The 20442-nt window shown below is 39.0% G+C and overlaps 1 protein-coding gene and 1 long non-coding RNA gene across 5 annotated transcripts in view; one reads left to right on the forward strand and one right to left on the reverse strand.

Annotated features, from left to right (window-relative positions):
* Positions 1–19440, forward strand: part of LOC125632627 (uncharacterized) — a 34717-nt gene extending 15277 nt beyond the window's left edge. Inside the window, exon 2 of the long non-coding RNA XR_012666938.1 lies at positions 19071–19440. This is a non-coding gene — a long non-coding RNA (uncharacterized LOC125632627). The remainder of the gene's footprint in view (positions 1–19070) is intronic.
* LRRCC1 (leucine rich repeat and coiled-coil centrosomal protein 1) overlaps positions 1–20442 on the reverse strand; it is a 40858-nt gene that overhangs the window by 13427 nt on the left and 6989 nt on the right. For 3 of the 4 annotated variants that reach the window (XR_007355369.2, XM_048841099.2, XM_048841103.2), the window contains 9 exons: positions 17736–17905; positions 17407–17634; positions 15334–15536; positions 9109–9310; positions 8356–8504; positions 7422–7626; positions 4689–4828; positions 1524–1725; positions 915–1100 (listed from right to left, as the gene is read on the reverse strand). Coding sequence is in view for 3 of the 4 variants with exons in the window: in XM_048841099.2 (XP_048697056.2) it covers positions 915–1100; positions 1524–1725; positions 4689–4828; positions 7422–7626; positions 8356–8504; positions 9109–9310; positions 15334–15536; positions 17407–17634; positions 17736–17905 (1685 nt within the window). In the remaining variant the exon portion in view is untranslated. The remainder of the gene's footprint in view (positions 1–914; positions 1101–1523; positions 1726–4688; positions 4829–7421; positions 7627–8355; positions 8505–9108; positions 9311–15333; positions 15537–17406; positions 17635–17735; positions 17906–20442) is intronic. The other variant, XM_048841100.2, reaches the window with a different exon arrangement.

Raw genomic sequence — 20442 nt, forward strand, 5'->3', positions numbered from 1 at the left:
TCTAACCCAAAACATGCAAAATTCATTTTTTCCATACCTTATAAATAGGCTTTTTTTAAAAAGGATATTTTATACTTTTAAAAATAGTTTCAAGGAATAATCAAAATTTCCAACAGTTATTCTCTGACAGAGATTCCATTTGGCATAATACATTGAATGTTATGCTCTTGAAAATTTATTTTCTTTTTGAAAGCTGACTTGACATTAAAAAAGTAATTTGCAATCTCTAAAGCTACGCATACCTTTCCCCGGCCTCTTGGAAAAAGCTACAAGTCCATGATTGCTGGACTTATATTTAACAGCTAGAAAATTTGTTAAATGTGATGATGTTCCTAATTTTTAATGGCTATTTGTGAATATTATAATATTGTAGATAATATCTTCAGAAAGTGTGCTGCACAGCAGCTAATGCAAATTACAGGTAGTCACTATTATATCATCTAAATCACTGTAATAATGCTAATGATATAAATCCCAATAACAGTACTTTGTACAGTACTTAGGAAGTACTGTAAGTTAATTAATTCATATACAAATCATTTGAAAATTAACTGTTCTGCAGTTAAATATTGTCATTTCTGAGTTTACAAAAGTTCACAGTATTAAATACTCTCTGAATCTCAGTTTCAAGTAGTTACTATCATGTACAACTTGCTATCACCACAAAACAGGAGTGCAATTGTGAGGAATTGTATGCGTGTGTATTTGGCTATATTGTGCATCTGAGAAGTCTGAGTGAGAGTGAGTGATAAGATGTGAGAATTGAGATTACTGTCAATATTAACATTGTTTATTTCCTTATCCCATTTTTAGCCAATGTTAACTTCAAGCTGAAATATACTGAGTATTGTTAATGCTGCAACTTCTTGTCTAAAGTGCTGTATAATTTTAAAAAAAGGCTTCAAAACATTTACCTTTAGATTTGCTGTTGTTTCTTGTTTTGACTTCACTACCTCTGTAATTCTTACTTTCTGTTCTTTCACCATGGATGTTAGCTCTTGAATCAGAGCTGCTGACTGCTTTTCCTTTTGCTGAGATTGAAAAAGGGTACACTTATGTTCTGCTAACTCAGCAGTAACATTTTCAAAACCGTCCTTAACCTGTACGATAAAAACAGGTTAACAAAAAGATTAGCTTTCCAAATCTGTGTGTGTAGGGTAGAGTGAAAATACAATCTGGTAATTTGAAATAATGGAGGTGAGATTAATTCCATCCATTCCTAAGGTATTTTATATCACCTGAAGTTATTTGTTAAATTATGAATGCACAGAACTTATTCAGTCAAACCAAATGACTAACGTTTCAAATAGTATCTCAAAAGATTAAACTGGATCTCAAAAAAAGAATTAAATTAATTTAAAACCAGCTGTTACTTTAACACTTAAAATTGTCATTTTTGATTAACGAACAAGGAGAGGAAAAAAAGTTTGGGGTTTTTTTTTTTGGTTGTTTTTAAATACAAGCACAGAATTTGACAACCTCCTCGACTCCACACATTTTTCAAGATACCGTCTTAATCTTACCTCTTTAAACCTTTTGGCTTCAATAGTTAAAGCAATACGAAATTCATTTTCTAACTCCATATACTGCTGGTTTAACATACTAATTTTCTCCTGAAATTCTCTAACGCGTTCTTCATGCCGTTGTTGTTCTTTAGCAATTTCTTTTGACAAGGCATCTTGGAATTCAGATCCATTCAAAGCAACTCGGGTTTCAAGTTCTCTCCTGGAGTTACCAATCACATGTACATTAAATTCAGAATTGCAGTATCTTTCAATACTATATCACTAGGTTTATTTTTAAAAAAAATTAAAACACTATAATAAGAACAAGATAGGAACCATGTATTTACATCATTGCTCTTCATGAGATACTTTTTTGAGGGTCAAGGAGAACAGTGGGTAGATAATCCATGTTTTATACTTCAGTATAACTATATAATTCCAACAAAGAAGGAAAACGAAAACTATTTAGCGACCATAACTGGTTTTTCACTAAAGGGAAACACCCATCAGAACCCTTAGCAGCAAGCATCAGTTAACATACCTTCATTCTCACACTACATATTCACTGACAGACATTCATCCAATTATAAATAAGTCCCCACACCCCTCACATCTCCTACTTCTATAGTAACACAAAAACATACCGCAGACTCCTCACCATCGCATTAATGTGCAAAATCTTAACCCCGACCTTGTATTTTTTTGTGGGAAAACATCACACCACAGATTTCACCAGTGCAAGGATGCCTACCAGATGTGCTTCTTGAGGTTGCTGGGGCCAATGTTAAGGTTTTGCACTACGGTGCCGTGGCAAGGAATACATTATTATTATTATATAGTCTCTCTCCCTCACCTTCAAAGAGCATTATGTTGACACTGCTGAAAACCAACAGCCCTGTTTTGGCGTTTTTATTTTCAGTTGAGTGGAAATCTAAGACTAATAGATTTAAGAAAATCTATTGTAGTTCAAATGAGGGGGATATTTACATACCTGAGTTTAGAAACTGGTGGGTTCTACAGTTTTGTGCAAAAAAGGGTCCAAAAATTTGGAAAGACTTACTTTGCAAAAAATTTCAGAAGACTGAGACTTTTGGTCACTGGCAAATAAATAGATGGTCAAAATATCCTCAAAAATTCACAGACCTCTCATATTTACACCATTCTGTGGGTTGCTTTTCCCACTACAAACCCACACCCTCATCTGCACTTACACAAATATAGTAACTCCTCGCTTAACGCTGTAGTTGTGGTCTTGAAAAATACAACTTTAAGTGAAACGATGTTAAATGAATCCAGTTTCCTCATAAGAATTAATGTAAATGGGGGAGATTAGGTTCCAGGGAAATTTTTTTTCACCAGACAAAAGACATTATATACATATGCAGTGTAGGTTTTAAATAATTTAAAACAAAATTTAATACTGTACTCAGCAATTATGATTGTGAAGCTTGGTTGAGGTAGTGGTGTCAGAGGGTAGATCTGGCTGCTCCTCTTGCTGTTCTTTCCAAAGTGCTGGGGGCTGTTCAATCCCTCGCTCTGCCCAGGCCCGCCCTCACTCCACCCCTTCCCCTAAGGCCCCACCCTTGTCCCACCTCTTCCCACCCCTGCTCCGCCCTCCCGAGTGCACCATGTCCTCACTCCTCCTCCCTGCCTCCTGAATGTCGTGGAACAGCTGTTTTGCGGAATTCAGGAGGCTCTGGGAGGGTAGGGAAGAGGAGCAAAGATGCGGCACGCAGCTCCTTGCTCCTCCCGTCTGCAGAAATCAGCTGTTTCAGGGCATTCAGGAGGCTCTGGAGGGGAGGGAGGAGGCTGCGTGCTGCATCCTTGTCCCTCCCCCTTCCCTCCTGGAGCCTCCTAAGCACCATGGAACAGCTGACTGCTAAGGGCAGAAAGTGTGGAAAGGACTGGGGGAGTTGCTCATCTGCGGGAGGTGCTGGGTGGTGGTGATGGAGGTGAGCTGATGGGGGAGGGGGGCTGCTGGCCCACCCTGGTTCCAAGCCCCCACAATCAAACAACATTAGCAGCAAACATTGTGCAACTTTAAATGAGTATATTCTCTAATACATCAGCGATTTAACAACAAAATGTTAATGTCATCCAGGTTAAGTGAGGAGTTACTGTATAAAAACGTACAGAACCTCTGAATTTGTCCTCGAATACATATAATCCATAATTCTGTTAAAAAATAGCAATAGAAAGGAGAAGAAAAAAAAGTGTGTGTAAAGTATGCAATGGGGATGTAAATAAGACATTTTTAGGAAGACACAAATTAGGAATTAGTCCACTACTTTAATGTTCTTAAAATAAGAAATGAAAATGTTCTTAGCCTTAGAAATTCTGCTAGGATAGAACAAATTGAAACTCTGATAGCATATGACAACATTAAACTCATTTCCACTGAGAGTCCTGCACTATATTGTTTGTATTTTACTGAAGTATGCTGGAATAAGATTATATGACTGCTATCCCTCTGAAAGCCATTTTAAGACTATGCTATTCAGCAAGAGTTTAAACAAACACAAATCAAGACCAGTATAAAAATCAGAACTACTTGTACATAATTTGTCTTGTTTGCTGTACTGAGCTATCCAAACTGCACATGTGTTAAAACCTGTTTTCCCGCAAGGTCAGCACAACTGCGATCACTGACAAAAGGAATAATCTGCTAGGATTCATCTTGAATAGATGCTGTAGGACTTGTCTATCTTTCATACTGTAAAACACTGAAAGTTAATGCAAAGAAATTTTGTATGAAAGCAACTGAAGTTTTGATATGCTTTTATCCAGGAATGAATATAAGGTATCTTTCATTCAAGTCTTTGACAGTTTTGAACAATGTAAGTCATTGATGAAAAACAAATCAAAGAAAGATTTGCGGAATACGTTTATCTGCATGGAAGTCTCAGATGAGGGAAAGTTGCTGCCCAGTATTTCCTTCTCAGCACCTACTACGGAGTTGATGAGAGGAGAGAATGGAAGTAACCTCTTCTGCTATCCTCCCCAAAACCTCCAAATCTGCCATTTTAACAAAAGGGCAGACAAACAGGATAGGACTTCTCAAAACATATTTTCAAATAAATTGGCTTAGATTCTAACCATAGCAGAACATCCCCAAACAAGCAAAGCTTTTCTAGGTTCTGCAGTATTAACATACCCTCTCTGGATTATGGTAAAGAAACAAACCTGTGCTCTTGCTCTTTTAACAGGAGAAGCTCATGTAGTTGTTGCACCTTCTCTTTCTGTTGTCGAAGAGATACTCGAAGTAACTGTACTTCTCTCTCAGTTGCTGAAGCTTTAAGTTCTGCCTCTTGAATCCGCTTCATCTGTATAAAATTTATAAAATCAGAAGAACAAGTCTTAAAACTGCTGCTTCTTCCTAAAGCTTTCAATTAGGATAAAAAACAACAACGGTCTTATTAAAGCAGTGCGTTTATCAGGGCTTTTATTTCTGTGGCAAACACCATGACTGTTAAGGTATTTTCATAAAAGGCCACTGTTTTTGTCACCTTACCAGACTAATACAGAATAAGACTTCTCCAAGAAATATTGAATATGCAGCCAAATTTGCAACAATGTAGTATACCCCATATCAAATGTAACAATGCTAACTGAAAATCTTCAAAGGGTTTTTGGCACTTTATAAAAGCCAAGGGATATTTACCAGTTTACAGAGTAAGGATTCAGAAGGATTTTAAAAATATAAGTACCTTGAAAGACTTATTTACCTCAATTATAAAGTCACAATTTCAGACAGAACTTTGGTGAAGCAACGCCACTTAATCTTTAGAATACTTGGTGCAGTCTATACTTTGGACCAATAAAGTCTGTAGATTACTGATTTTGAGTTATTGTCACCAAAAAGCAACTATATTTCACTGTGGATGAGTAAGTCAAGAGTCATTAGGCCAGAGAGAGAAAAAGCATGAGAATAACTGTACTGTAAAGCTGTTAATAGTTGATTAACAGACAAAGCACTTTCTCTGAGTATCATTCTAAAGGAACAATTATTAAAGCATTACTGATTTAAAGGATAGAGATGGAAGGGAAAAACAAGCTGTTTAGTTTCCTGGTCTCAGAAAAGCAAAATAGCGATCAGTTTTCTCTGCAGTTATTTCACTATCTTCCCAATTGATATTGGATTATCATATCAAATCAGAAGGTCAAAGGACATTTGTGATATTGCAAGTAAGCAATTTGAGATGGTATAGTTTTGAGGGAGGTAATCTCAATACCTGATGCCCTGTGTCAATGTATAAAAGCCCTGCATTTTCAATGGGACATCATCTCCTGCATGAACACTTGGGGGGAGGAGGGAGGAGGGGAGGGAAAAAATAATAAGGTACAGAAGTATCTCAGTCAAGGTTTAATTTTCATTGGCAATGACTTCTAAAGTTACCTAGGAGGGTGTCTAAAGACCAAGTCGTTCAGGCTAATCAAGTTCTGTGGATCTATTTATTCTCCACAATAAAAGCATTTTTTCTAGTTCTTCATTTTAGGACATGCTTCCCCATGAGTCATGTCTAACAATCTATTTATTCCCATTGTTACTGGGGATGAAATGGGGCACAATCAAGTTTTTTTGTTGATTTTTTAATGTTCATTAAACCTGGTGACTTTTCACAGAAAGCCTTGATAAAGACTCTACAATGGGGATATACACTTTGAGATGAAAATTAGCCATACAATGAAAGTACAAAAATTAGATTTACAATAGGTCACAAATCTTGTGTTCATATTAATAGAACAAACAAATAACTATCACTGGTAAAGGTATTACTTTGGTATTAGTTCCTGAATAGTGATGTTCTCAACCATCATGTTAAAAATCAAGCCAACTCTGCACTGCATTTAGGAAAAGAACTCGATAAATATTGTAGAAAATATCTATTATTTGAACTGAAAGACAAAGCACAGTAATAATACAGCTGAACTGTTGAGAAGAAAAAATTAGTTTCAAAGTAATCCTGTCTATTATCTGAAAATCTATAATATTCAACAATACAGGTCAATAAAACTCTAAAGACCCAAACAGTAGATAGGTATTTACCTAATAAACGGTTCTTTTTGTAGGTAATAAGATGATGTCACTGCTACCCGATGGTAAGGGATTTATTCTAGGATCTTCCCCACCACTAAAGAAATCAGGGGCTTTATGCACCACTAAATAATTACCTTTCTAAAACAACAACCTCCAAACCTGTACATTTGGAAGAGTATGACTGGATTTAGTTCTTTCCCTTCTTAAGTGAAAGGCAGGATACATGCTTTGGATTTGGAGGTCATTTCCAAACTCTCAGTAATCCTAGACTACTTGTAAAATAATTTGATGAACAATACGAGTCTAGTATCTGCTCTTTGTGCTGTATAAAAGCCAAAAAAAAAAAAAAAAAAAAATCCAGTGCCTCTTTTGGTCATAGTATCACCATGCTTTTTCACTTTAAGAATCAAAAAGCATCTAATACACTACTGCTTATTATTATTTTGTTCTGTATAAACTTACAGGCATACAATTAATTTCTTCAGTCAAACAGACACAAGATAATTGCAAAAAAAATTTAAGTTCTTTGGTATGATTGTTAAGGCCTGTATTACCAATTTAAAGAATACATATTTTTAGGTTATTTACAAGCCTCTTTTCATTAATATATACGGTTGAAAAAAAAACATTGAATCAAAAAGTGATTGACCCTTACCCATTTTTTTATAATATACATTTAATACTTTATTGCCTGCCCATTCTTTAAATTTGAAAGAACAGTAATTAAAAATGCATATTTAATCAAATATTTTCACAGTAAAAACTACAATTTAAAAACAGAAATTGAGGCTTTGACATTTTTTAGGGGCTCTTTAGTATTTTTATGTGCTTATTAGATGCCATCCCATTATTATAGGCAACCAATGCTAAATCTATACCCCTGTTGCTTGTTCCTGTACTCTTTGTGTCTCCATCTTGGATAACGTTTCTTCTAAAGTTTGTAGAGCCTTTCGTTGATCTTCCTCTTTATTTCTTGCTTGATTTAACTCATTGGTAAGTCTTTCAGTTTCATCCTTCAATTGCTGGATATCAGCTTGCAGTCCTGTTTTTGTATTTCTCTCTCTCAAAATCAGTTCCTTTAACCTAAACGTTAGTGCAATAACGTAAGTACATTCCCCTCTTAATTATATTTACTAAAACAGTGGTCTCCAACCTTTTTTTATGGCCAAGATCACTTTTTGAATCTAAGGGCAACCCAGGATCTACCCCGCCCCTTCCCCAAAGCCCCGCCCCATTTCCCTCCACCCTCACTCACTTTCATGGGGCAGAGGTTTGGGAGCGGGTGTGGGCTCTGGGCTGAGCCTGGGGCAGAGGGTTGGGGTGCAGGAGTGGGTATGGGGTGCTGGCTCCTGGAGGGGGCACGTACCTCCAGAGACTCCCTTTTGGTGGCAGGTGCAGCAAGGCTAAGGCAGGCTCCCTGCCTAAGCTGGCCCCTTCCAGGAGCAGTGAGGGCCAACACATGCCTGCGGCCCCTGGGGCTTTTTGATGAGAGGACCTATGCTAGTCTAGATGTTAGGAACTGTTTACTTTGAAATGGCTGGGTGTTTTCTTTCATTCAGGATTGGCATAAGGAGGAAAGAGAACTAAATGCATATAACTCATTAGATAGGCCACTTTGTCCATTTGGAGGACAGAAAAGACTGAGGAACACACTTTCAAAGAGGGGATTTCACTGTAAACCAAATCAACTGAAGTCCTGGTATTACTTCCCTATGTACATATATTATTTTGAAAGTTTACTGCTTAACTCTTTCCTCATTTCTCTAAGCCACATAAGCAGTGTGCCTTGGATTAAGCATCTTTTTCCTTTACCTGTCTGTAGCGTACACAGCCATACTCTGAATATCCTTTTCTTCTTTTGATTGTTTCTGTAGTTCTTTGACATATTCTCCGAGTTTTTTTTCGGCTTGTTCAGCTTTCCACCTCTTCTCTTTCTCCTGATCCAGTTCTTGAACTAATACCTGAACAAAAATATATTAAAAACTCACATTCTGAAACCTTCAAGTTTTATAAAATGATTGGCTCTTCTGCTTAAATTAGGTTAATAGCTCTTGTAAAATTGTTTGTACTTTTAGGAAACTGATGGAAGACCAGAGTAGGCAAAAGAATATTGGGTAAATAGAACACAGTAACCATCTAGTCTAGCCAGCCAGAGGAGTTGCATTCATCTGCTTGAGGTAGGAAAGCTTAACAGAATCACTGGCTCAGCCAACTGACTTATATAGGAGGGTTATATCATTACAGCTTTGCTTTTTATTGTTTTCTACTTATTTGTAGAAGGATTTATGTTGGCAGAGCATAAATTTGTAGAAGATGTCTTTTCTGGCAGAGGTGACCATTAACAATTTATTAAAACACAAAACACATAGTAATATGTTGTTAAAAAGTTTGTTTTAATTTTTTCATTATTAAAAGACTTCACTACTTTTACAAAACAGTTTAGCAAAGTGATCCTACTCACAACTCATTTTAGAATTTTCCTTGGACAGCCTCTGTATTCACACTTGCTCTACTGCAGGTGAAGATTACATTTTTCTATTTACTTTATTGCAAGTAAAAACATACCCTGTAAGTAGATTCCTCTGCAGTACTTGAATTTAGGTCTTCTGTTTTTCTTATTTGACTCTTTGGTCTTCCCATCAATTTCCTGGCTGATTTTCCCACCACTTCCAAGTCTGGTGTTTCTGAAGCTGAATTTACAAAAGAAGAGTTCTCTTTCATTTGAGAATGCAGACACTTCGGCTTTAAGAAATTCTGCTCCTCTCTCCTGCAGTAGTAGAAAAAAGTTAATGTACTTAAGAAGTGTAGAAAGTTAAATGTCTCTTTACACACTAATGACATCAAGTGTCAGAAGTGCCTATATCACAAGACAACATCTGCCAATATTAGAAGCTGGAAGAGTCAACTATACTGAAATGCACATCTAAATTTAGGAGAACAAGTTGTAAACAGAATGGGAATTAACAATTATAATTAGAAGGTTAACTGTAAAAATATGCAGTACTCATGGATGTGTTATTTTGAAAGCGATTTAATGGTGGTCTACAGACACTGTCAATCTAAATGTAGTAAGAGAATTTCAGAGGTTTGATTTTAAGGTCAGACCATTGGTATTAACTACATTCTAAATCTCACTTTTTATATTCCGCAGTTAGCATGTAAAGGACACTAAGGTATAATTAAAAAACCGCCAAGTACAGCCATCAGGTATCGTGATCATCAGACACAAAAGGTAGTTATTATCCAAGATGGCAAAAACTCAGGGCAGCTGGGCCCTCCCGCTGCTCCTACTACATTCAACTTTTAGTATGCTAGCTCAATCAGAGCTAGCATGAGTGAATCTCCTCAGGCTGAGAATTACATCCTGAGCTTGAGGTGTGGACATACTCTCAGACAGGTGCTTCAATACAGCCACTAAAAGTGGAAAGAGCATTCACTCATGGTTGAAGATTGAACAACTGGGCAAAGACCACTGTAGCAGCACAGTAGCCTTCCATTCCATAAAAGTGTAGAGGAGGATGTTTGGGTCAAATCCAGTTCAAGCAGCGGATACATGTATCTTTTGGGATTCACAGTGGTCCTGGTCCTAAATGCGGATGCTCAAGAGGCAAGGAAGAGAAAGACAAGTAATCAGCAAGGACAGAGACAGAAAAAGTGAATGGTGCCCTACATAAAAGGATTACATGAATGAGTCTAAAAATTTGTTTCTTAATTCATGAAAATAAGGAGGAGGTCAAGTTGGAAAAATATCCACATTTTTAGTTTGTATAGTGATCCAAGGAAAGATTTTGACACAGCAGCATGTGGGTTTCTTCGATTTGTTTGAAAAACAAAAACAAAAACACATCTACTTCCTTGGGCAGGAGAGAAAAAGCAAAAACATAGGATTTAAATGTGTTATGATAAAGAAAAACTAAGGACCACAAAGTGTAAATAAATGTAAATACACATATATTAACATATATAAGCAGTCTACCTGGATGCTCGGTACATAACTCAATTGCTGACATTTTATCTATTATAGAATATTGATTAGGTTCTCTGTGACCTTTTGAGGAGTCAAGATTCTGGAAACAGTTTTGAAATAATCTATTCTTGGGCTCCAAAATGAAAATTTACTGATCCTTAGTGAAATCCAAAGAACAACTAACTGTGGAAGTTATATTATTCATAAGCCACAGATGAATCAATAACCAATTTCATTTCCAAGATGTGGGTATACAAATACCTTAACATAAGAAGAGAATACACTCTTTAAAAAAAAAAAGATGTATGAATGATTGGAAAGGGGTAAATACAAAAGAAACAAATACTAACAGCCAACTATTTCCATGTGAAGTCATAAACTTGTGCTATTTAATCTTTTACTGTAAGTGGAGTTATTACAGAAAATGGTTAACTGACCTGAACTTGCAGTCCTTAGCAAAGTCTCCGCTTTCCACAATAAAGTCCCAAAAGTTTGACCTACATTCTTTGTTTTCAAATGCAAGGTCATGCATTTGGCTAAGTTAAAACATGTTGTTCATATGAACCAGGCCATATAGGTTGCTCTGTATAACTAAATTAGTGAGTAGTAAATGACAAGGACCAATTTTTGCATCATCTGCAAATTTAACCAGCAATGATTTTATATTTTCTTTCATATAATTGAAAAAGATAATAAATCACACTGGACCAAGAAACAAATCTGTGGGGGACCTCGCTAGAAACACATCCACTGGATGATCCCCTCAACCAGTGATGAGCTGCCAAAATCTTAACAACCGGTTCTCTATAAAAAGTTCTGATATAAGGGATGTGCCAAGAGATAGAGGGGGTGGGAGGGTGTAGTGGCAGGGAAGAGATTGCACAGAGAAAAAGGGGCTTGTTGCAGGGATGCAGTGGCAGGGAGGGAGTGGCACAAGGGAGAAGTAGGCAGGAGGGGGTTGTTACATGGGGCTGGCTGGCAGGCAGGGGTGTGTATGTGCCTGGGGTTGTTGCGGGGGGGTGGGGTGGGCGGGGGAAGGTGGCAGGGAGGGGTTTGCACAAGGGAGGAGTGGGCAGGCGGGGGGGGGGTCCTGAGGTTGATGCAGGGGTGAGGGTGACCGTGGCTGGCTGGCTGGGGGGGAGGGGGGGGAGTTGCCAGGTGGAGATTGCTCAGAGGCAAAAGTGGCAGGACGGGGTAGGTTGTTGGGGTGGTGGGTGCACAGGGGAGAAGTAGCTGGTCAGTGGGTGTTGGAGGGGTGGCACTGGCTGGGGGAGGGGTGCCCGGGTTGCTCCCACATACACCATTCCCCAGGCTAGGGACTGGACCTGCCCACCCCCCAGCGCTCCGTGGGCCCCTGCAGCTCCCCGTGGCCTGGCTAGGTACCTTTCAGGCGGAGTAGACACCCAGCTTCTCCGCCCGAAGAGCGGAGCGCAGCTGTGCCTTCTTCCCAGCACCGCGGGCTGAGCTGGGCTCCCCACTGCCCTGGAGCTCTCAGCAGTGGTGCAGGCAACCAGCCCCCCTGAGCCCAAGCTGGGCTCCCCGGGGCTCTCAGCAGCAGCGCAGGCAGCCAGCCCCTGCACACCCAAGCTGGGCTCCCCACTGCCCCTGGGGCTCTCAGCGGGGGCGGCTGCTGCTGAGAGCCCCAGGGGCAACGGGGAGCTCAGCTCGGCCCACAGCACGGGGAAGAAGACGCAACTGCTAGTGCTAGACCCTCCCCTTCCCTGCTCCACTGCTGGCTGCTCCCCCGGGTGGAGGGACTGGCTGCGCCATGGGCAGCCCCTCTGGAGCCAGGAGACGGGGAGCAGTGGCAGCCTTGTGCTCTGCTGTTTAAAAAAAATTTTTGGGGCACCGCTTTTTGGTGCTCCCAACCACTTGGTGCCCTAGGCAGCTGCCTAGTCGTTGCACCGGTCCTGCGCGACAGACCCCCCCGGAACTCCCACACCTACCCAACCCCCCCCGTCCCTTGACCGCTCCCCCAGAACCACCACCCCCTACAACTGCTCTCTGCCCCTTATCCAACCCCTCCTCCCAGCCCCGGCCCCGCCCCCTTACCACGCTGCTCAGGGCAGCATGTATGGATGCCGCACGGCCCGCTGGAGCTCACCGCCCCACCCCCTTACCATGCTACTCAAAGCGGCATGAGCTGCAGAGCTGCCCAGGAGTGGTCCAGGGCGCTGGCGCCGGTGGCGTGGCACAGCACATTGAGGCTCTGCGAGAGGGGGGACGGCAGAGGAGGGGCTGGGGGAGCCTCCCCGGCCGGGAGCTCAGGGAGCTGTAACAATTTTTACCAACAGGTTCTAAAACTGGTTCAAAATTTAACAACCGGTTCGCGTGAACTGGTGTGAACTGGCTCCAGCTCACCACTGCCCTCACCCCTTAAACTGGATCTAGACTACTGCGGCAAATTGATCTAAGTTACACTACTTCAGTTACGTAAACACCACAACATAACTGAACTAGCTAGATCCACTTACCACGGTATCTACACTGTGCTGTGTCGATGGGAGACACAGTCCTGCTGACCTACCTTAGTCTTTTAGGGGAGGGGGCGTACAGAAATTGATGGGAGAGTGCTCTCCAATCGATTTAGCGTGTCTTCACCAGATCTGCTAAATTGATGCCACGCATCGACTGCAGCAGTGCTGATTTAGCTCCGTAGTGAAGACATGGCCTTAGTTTCTTTTTGAGCTTTCAATTAGGCCAGCTGTGCCAATTTCCACCCCACCACCCCCATCAGAATGTTGCACAATACTAAAATTAAATCTTTCACATAGTTTGTCAGCAGCTACCCTTATCAAGCTTGTAAACTTATCAAAAATGCTGTCAAATTAGACAAGACCTATTCTGCATAAGGCCATATCAACCAACATGATTTTTTTTTTTTTTTTTAAACTGACTGCAACCTATACCAATCTTTCCCCCATTTTGTTTGGGATCAGCGTCAGATTAACAAACCTAAAGTTATCTGGGTCAACCCGTTTAACTTTTCTAAATATATGTACATTAGCTTTTTTCCAGTGCTTAAAACCAAGTAAAGTAAGAACATCCGTGTTGTTTGGTTCTTTGTCTACAAGCCTATTTCCAAGGAAATTAGGATCTTTAAGAGTAGCCTCAGTAAGCAGAACATTTTGACTAATTATGCCCATCTGCAGCTCCCCCTAGTTTCAACTAAATAAAATATTCTCATTTCCTGTGCTAAAATGGTTTTGTGAAATGTATTTTATCCCAGATGTGACAGCACTACAGTATTGTTTCATCCACGACTTGTGTCGAATTTACAACTGCATCCACATAGAGTCCCAATCATTTCAATGGGGCTCTGAGGACACAGTTGCAGGATCAGGACCTAGTTTGTAAAATGCTTTGGGATCCTTCGTTGAAATACACTATACACATGTAAGACCTATCACACTATTACAGTATTTGGGTAAATGAATATTTATGCTCTTAAACAGTGGTTCTCAACCTATTTACCATGGTGGGCCACATATACAGCTCTCTATGTGTAATGTGAGCAGCAACCACAAAATAAATATATATATATATATATATATATATATATATATATATATACACATACGTATATATATATATATATACACACACACACACACACTACCTGTATGACCCTGAGGATGTCACATGGGCTGCAGCTGTGTGCTGATTGGTCCGCAAGGGACCCGCGAGCTGAGAACCACTCCTCTGTATCTGTTTAACAAACTTATCATATTTTCAGTGTGATTTTCAAGTATCTTGAGAATGTCCTAGCATAGTTAGACATTGCCCTCCTGTAAAAATCAATTAGTTTCTAAAGTATGCTGTCTGATCTACACTGACATTTTCTTACAAGCGTGACTGAAAGTTCTAATGATCAAAGGCAGCACTGAAAGGAAGGTTCTTTGCCTTCATATGGGGTCACTGTAGAAGTACTGATGAACCAAAATACTATAACATTTGTCATAACACATTAAAGTAAAACCCTGTGGACAGAGTGGTACTTAAAGGGAAGCTACCTGCATGTATTGAGGGAAAAACAGTTCAATACAATCTGTCATCACAGCCATCTACTAATGCAATACTTCCCACAGTATGGGACATGACCCTCTGTGGGAAGCACAAAGGACTATCCAGGGATGTATGGACAGATTACATTTGTTTCTTCAGAGTCTGAGCTTTCATTAAAAAAAGTCTTTAGTTGTCATGGTTATGGAGAGAACCTTCAAAAACATGACAAGTACATCAGTGTAGCAATGTCTGCTTCAGTTTGCATGGAGTCTAAAGCAGCATGTGGTATGAACTGTCCTGTTCATTTAAATGGAGTTAACTCAGATGCTAGTGAGGATGTTTCAGATGTCAACTTTGTTAATTAACCACTCACTATGCAAAGCATGTAAGAAAAGAAAAAGTTAAATTAAAATCTGCACCAATCTACCCCATCATTTCTCAAAGTGGGAGGCATGAAAGGCTAATATTAAGGAAAAAAAGAGGCAGAATATGGAGTTAAAAAAAAACTAAAGTAAAAAACAAAAAAAAAAACCCCAACCATGATGGGATTACAGGAAGAACACAACAACTGGTTGATTGTATTTTCCTGCTGAGGAAAAGCTTTCAGAAGTTTAAGAAACATTGCACTAACCAATGAAGAGAACATGAATGAAATTTCTAAGAACTGGGAACTTCATTAATGCTATAAAAATCACCACCACAGGCATCATGCATCTTTATCACCTCAAATCCTGAATTCGTTCAGCTCAACTTAAAATTTTGTAAGTACTCAATCTTTTTAAACCTTTTGGGTATTTTGGTGTCCGATCTGAATGTACCTGTCAGTTACGTTGCCTTTCAGATGATTAGCATGGTGCTTAGTAGACAAAGTAGATTTACGATAATTAGGGATCTTGCTTCTTTTAGCCAGCTTTCTGTTATTCTCTTTTCCACTTTCACATTCACTCTCAGAAGTCAGATCTGTGTCTCTCTTTGCTTTGAGAACTTTCAAAGGAGTGCCTGTTCTTGAACAATTAGACACCTAAGAACAAAAACAAGTACAAAGTTGTTAGTCCAAAAAATATAAAAAATAAAAAATTACTTAAGTAGTTTCTAAAGTGTTTTTTTCAAATCTACTTTGAAGGATTAGGGTTTTGATAGAAATAGATTTACTGTTTGAGGGAACTGGGATTATTTAGTCTGCAGAAGAAGGGGGGGGGGAGGGGATTTGATAGCTGCTTTCAACTACCTGAAAGGGGGTTCCAAAGAGGCTGGATCTAGACTGTTCTCAGTGATAGCAGATGACAGAAGAAGGAATAATGGTCTCAAGTTGCAGTGGGGGAGATTTAGGTTGGATATTAGAAAAAACTTTTTCACTAGGAGGGTGGTGAAGCACTGGTCTGGGTTCCCTTGGGAGGTGGTGGAATCTCCTTCCTTTGAGGTTTTTAAGGTCAAGCTTGACAAAGCCCTGGCTGGGATGATTTAGTTGGGGATTGGTCCTGCTTTGAACAGGGGGTTGGACTAGATGACCTCCTGAGGTCCCTTCCAACCCTGATAATCATAGAATCACAGAAGATTCCACATACAGTAGTTACATTTCTCCCCCTTTGTCAGCCAACCATTTTAGCCTTTGCTCTCATGTTGGAAACCTAGCTATGCTGGCAGAACAGTGTGCCAGATCATGGGTAATTGCTTACTCATTACTCTTTGAAACTTCTGCAATTACCAAAGAAGGTTGTTAAAAAGTTGTTTCTCATAAGGAATAGTTAAAACTCTAAACTACTTTCAGTTCACATGAAAGGAAAAAAAAAATTCCCCAGTATCAAGTTATCTGACAACAAGGTTATAAACAAACATGGGAATAAAGTATTCTAATAATTTGCTCCCTCATCAGGATAGAGGAACTACAAAATTGAAGACCCTCTATTTTAGTTCAGCCCATCTTCTAAGGATTAGGGCCCAGCATTGAACAAAGGTATGCGCCCCCAAATCATGCCCCCCTTCTACCCAGTGAAATTATACTGGTTCAACTCTACAGATGTAGGTGCCAGAGAGCACTTTATGTATTAATTTATCTCATCAAGTTTGTTCATAACTAGAGATCATAGAAATGTAAGGCTGGAAGGAACCTCAAGAGGTAATCTACTCCATCCCCTCCACACTGAGGCAGAATTAAATATACCTAGATAAACATTTTGTCTGGGATGGGCTAACTTATTCTTAAATACCACCAATGACAGCCTGTTCCATTGCTAAATTATACTTATAGTTAGGAACACTTTCCTAACATCTACTGGAAATCTCCCTTGCTGAAAATTAGTTCTAGTCCTACGCTTGGTGGACATGGAAAACAACTGCATCTATTGCTTGTGTGCATTTAGTCAAGCTCTTATAAATATGCCAGGGACATCATGTACTACCATTAAAAAAAAAACCCAAAACAAGCGAACAAAAAACCACCACCACTATACACTGGAAAATATCCCCTCCACCCCCAAAGGTAAATTCAGACTGATTGGGCCATTATTTTGTATCATTAACAACTTTCACAGTGCTAGGATTTTACCACTTTTCATATTTCTAACTGGTTTGTGGCATGTGTCAAAAGATTAAGAAAAATATTAACGTCATACCCATATCATACCCAGATAAGAGACAGCATAATGAACTAAATGGACCACACATTTGATCCTGTATGCAAATTCCTATGATCTGTTGTAAGTATTGTCTATAGTTTTTCAAGTTTATGAATGTTCTTATATTGTCCCCTCATCACTTGTGGCACCTGATTACCTCCAAAATGAGTGCGCATACATTAATATACACATCTCTCTCCTCACTCTGCCACACCTATATCAGCCAGCAAGATACACATCTGAAACATAAAAGGCCTTTATGTAAATGTGATGTACCTTAAGACTAGTAACCTTCTGCAAGAGCTGTGAAATTTGATCCTCTAGTTTTTTGATCCTCATCTCATTGTATAAGTCATTATCAATTTTAGCCCTTTCTGGTTCTGAAGAGGAGACTGGTTCTGAAGAAGAACTGAAGGTGCTTTGTGTTGGTATACTTGCACGTTGTCGAAACTGAGCTAACACCTTATCAATATGAGGGGTGATCACTCGCAAATTAACACAACTCTTAAATAAATAAATAAAAAAAAGAGATTCAATAATCATATCCAACATAGCAGTAATTAAATTAGTACAGTTTTTACACTTGAAAATAGCAGTGAGAGCACCTGTTCTTCATGGCAGGGGACACTGGATGAAACCAAACAATCCAAGAGACCTTCTAAACACTGCAAATCTGATGAATTCTCTTCTGTCAAATTTACTGGTTCACCAAATACATTCCTTCCATCTAGGACTGTTAGCTGAGGCAAAGTCTGAAGAATGATCTCTCTGTAACCTTTAGGGATGAATTATTCATAAATTTATTTCAATTAAACATAAAAAAAAGATACCTGCCAGATTCTAGGCACCCTACCTTCTATTAGAAGTAAAATATATAACATTAAAAGCAAGAAGAGCCACAAATGCCTTCCCCCAATATAAAGCAGCCAGTCAACAGGAAACATTACAGAACAAAATCCTCCAGGAACTTGATAGGTGAAGTCTTACTACATTGGGCTTTTTTTGCACTATTGTAGCTACAGTGACATAACTGCACTGGGTAAACTCCAGTGTACAGATGCTACACCAATGTTTGCATGAGGATTGAATAAAACTACCTTGTATGTCCTGGATATGTAAGAAAAAATAAAAGACATGTTTTGATAAACCAACCGATTTATTAAGTAAAAGGAAATATTATCTGTTGTTAGGGAACTGAAGTGATGATGACTAGAAGCAATCTCCTTTAAGATTTCAGACCTAGTGAATCTCATCCTCTCACAGCTAGTTTTTATTCACAGATTGGAACAGGAAAACAAGCTTTACTGCTTTTTTCAACGCCCAATAAATTTCTTAACTTTCAATAAACTGGTCATTGACTTGAACTAGTTAGATAAACTGAAATGAAGAAAATATTCTCTGTGTAACAGATACTGCAACCAGATATATTATCTTTGTATTAAGTTTATTACTATTTTGTGAATCACTGTGGGTTAGGAATTTTATTTCACACCACAGGGGAACGTTACCACAGCTGTTCCAGGAACTAAAAACAGTGTGGGGTGATTACTGCAGTCCCTGGGATTCTACACAGCTCCAGAGAAGGATCACCCTTGGGGTGGTTGATATATACTGTTCAAACAGGTATCAGAGGCCCAAGAAAAAACAAAACCCAAAACGGTTTTTGGAACAAAAAGACTTCATTTAACATGACAGAGGGACTTTCCTTTTGGATTCAACAAACAGGCATGATCTGTGGTCCAAGAGTGATCTAGCCCACCTGAAGAGCTGGAAGAATTAAACCTGCCATGGTCCCCGTAAGACTGATGTGTGATATGTTTAGTATTCGTCTACATCTCTTATTGTTTTGTACATATTCTCTGTATGCTTTTGTACTTAAATAAATGTACTCTGCTTTGAAAGAGCTGTTTTACCAGTAACCTGTCACTGTCATTGTCCAGGGGCTGGATGTTTGTCAAGCCTGTGTGGAATAAACAGAGAAGTGAAAGTGCAGCCTAAAACCGCTGCTCAGAAAGGAGTGGGACATGGGTCCCTGCCCAGAGAGAAGTGACAGAGAGAGGAACCTGAGGGGCATTCCTGGAGCAGACCACAGAAGGTTGAGTAACTCCTTGAAACTGACACTTACCACCTGCAAAAGAAGCTACTGCTGTCAAAAGCTGATGTAGCACTTCAACAAACTGGTTCCAGGTGCTTAGCCAGCAACTTCAGTGCTTAGCTAGAGACTTCAGCAACTCCACCAGTGGTTTCTTTACAACTTCATCAACAAACATGTACTGCTTTAATATTAAATTTTTATTTCAATGGTTTTAACATAGCTTGTCTTAATTTCAAATGGTTTATAAAAAAAAGTAATTTAAAATAAAAATTTTTTTTTTCAATTTTTTTTGTTTTTAAATTGCTGATTGTTTAACAGATTTTGCACAAGCTTTCCAAAAATGTCATCTCTGTGCAGAAACCAAAACATGGATCACTGTTTGGACTGAAGTTAAGTTTTTGTACAGTATGAACCAGCAATTCCAGAAGTATACTACAGAAACTGTTTTTTCAACATTAAACTACAGTGTTCACTATTGGCAACTGCTATAAAACACCTTCATGCTAAAGGTAACTGAAATGTAACTCACAAATTTTCAGCATAATATTTATCCAAGGCATTCTTTCTTTAATAAGATTTTCAGTTTAAACATGTCATCTTTAAAAATGCATTTTCCTAATCAGCATACTACATATTAAGTGTAATTATTTCCTTTAATTCCCAATTTCAGTTCAGGCTCACCGTGTTCTGGAATGGTACCACTGAATACATTGGGACAAACTTAGCGCTTGGAGGATCAAAATTAAATTCCCCATGAGATGTGTGAACGACTGATAACTCAAGTATTATCACTCTCATCACCAGCATGCAGAACATAGTCATATTTTAGTTATACCATGACACTTCTCAACATGTTCAGAGAGCACCCCAATACAATTCTATGCAGGAGCTGAAGAAAAAAAAATTTCAGTTCCCAAATTTTGTCCAGTGTGGTCCACATTTTAATAGAGACTGTTTCACAGAACTCCTCTATGCCCATTTGCAACTGACTAAAATCCCTGCTACAGCAACACCAAATGACCAGCCAGTTCTCAGCTGACCTTTGACAACTGCTGCTTTTGAAAATAAACAGTTTCTCTGATCAGGCCTTAATGTTTAAATGTAGCAAAAAAATTATATATATAAAAAGACGACTTTCAGCATGCATGGTACATTGTATAAGTAGAAAGGAAGAAAAACTTCCATGGTTTTGACAACATGAATCAGGGAGTAGAGAG

The sequence above is a fragment of the Caretta caretta genome, chromosome 2, assembly GCF_965140235.1.
Source record: "Caretta caretta isolate rCarCar2 chromosome 2, rCarCar1.hap1, whole genome shotgun sequence".
NCBI classification, from domain to species: Eukaryota; Metazoa; Chordata; order Testudines; family Cheloniidae; genus Caretta; species Caretta caretta.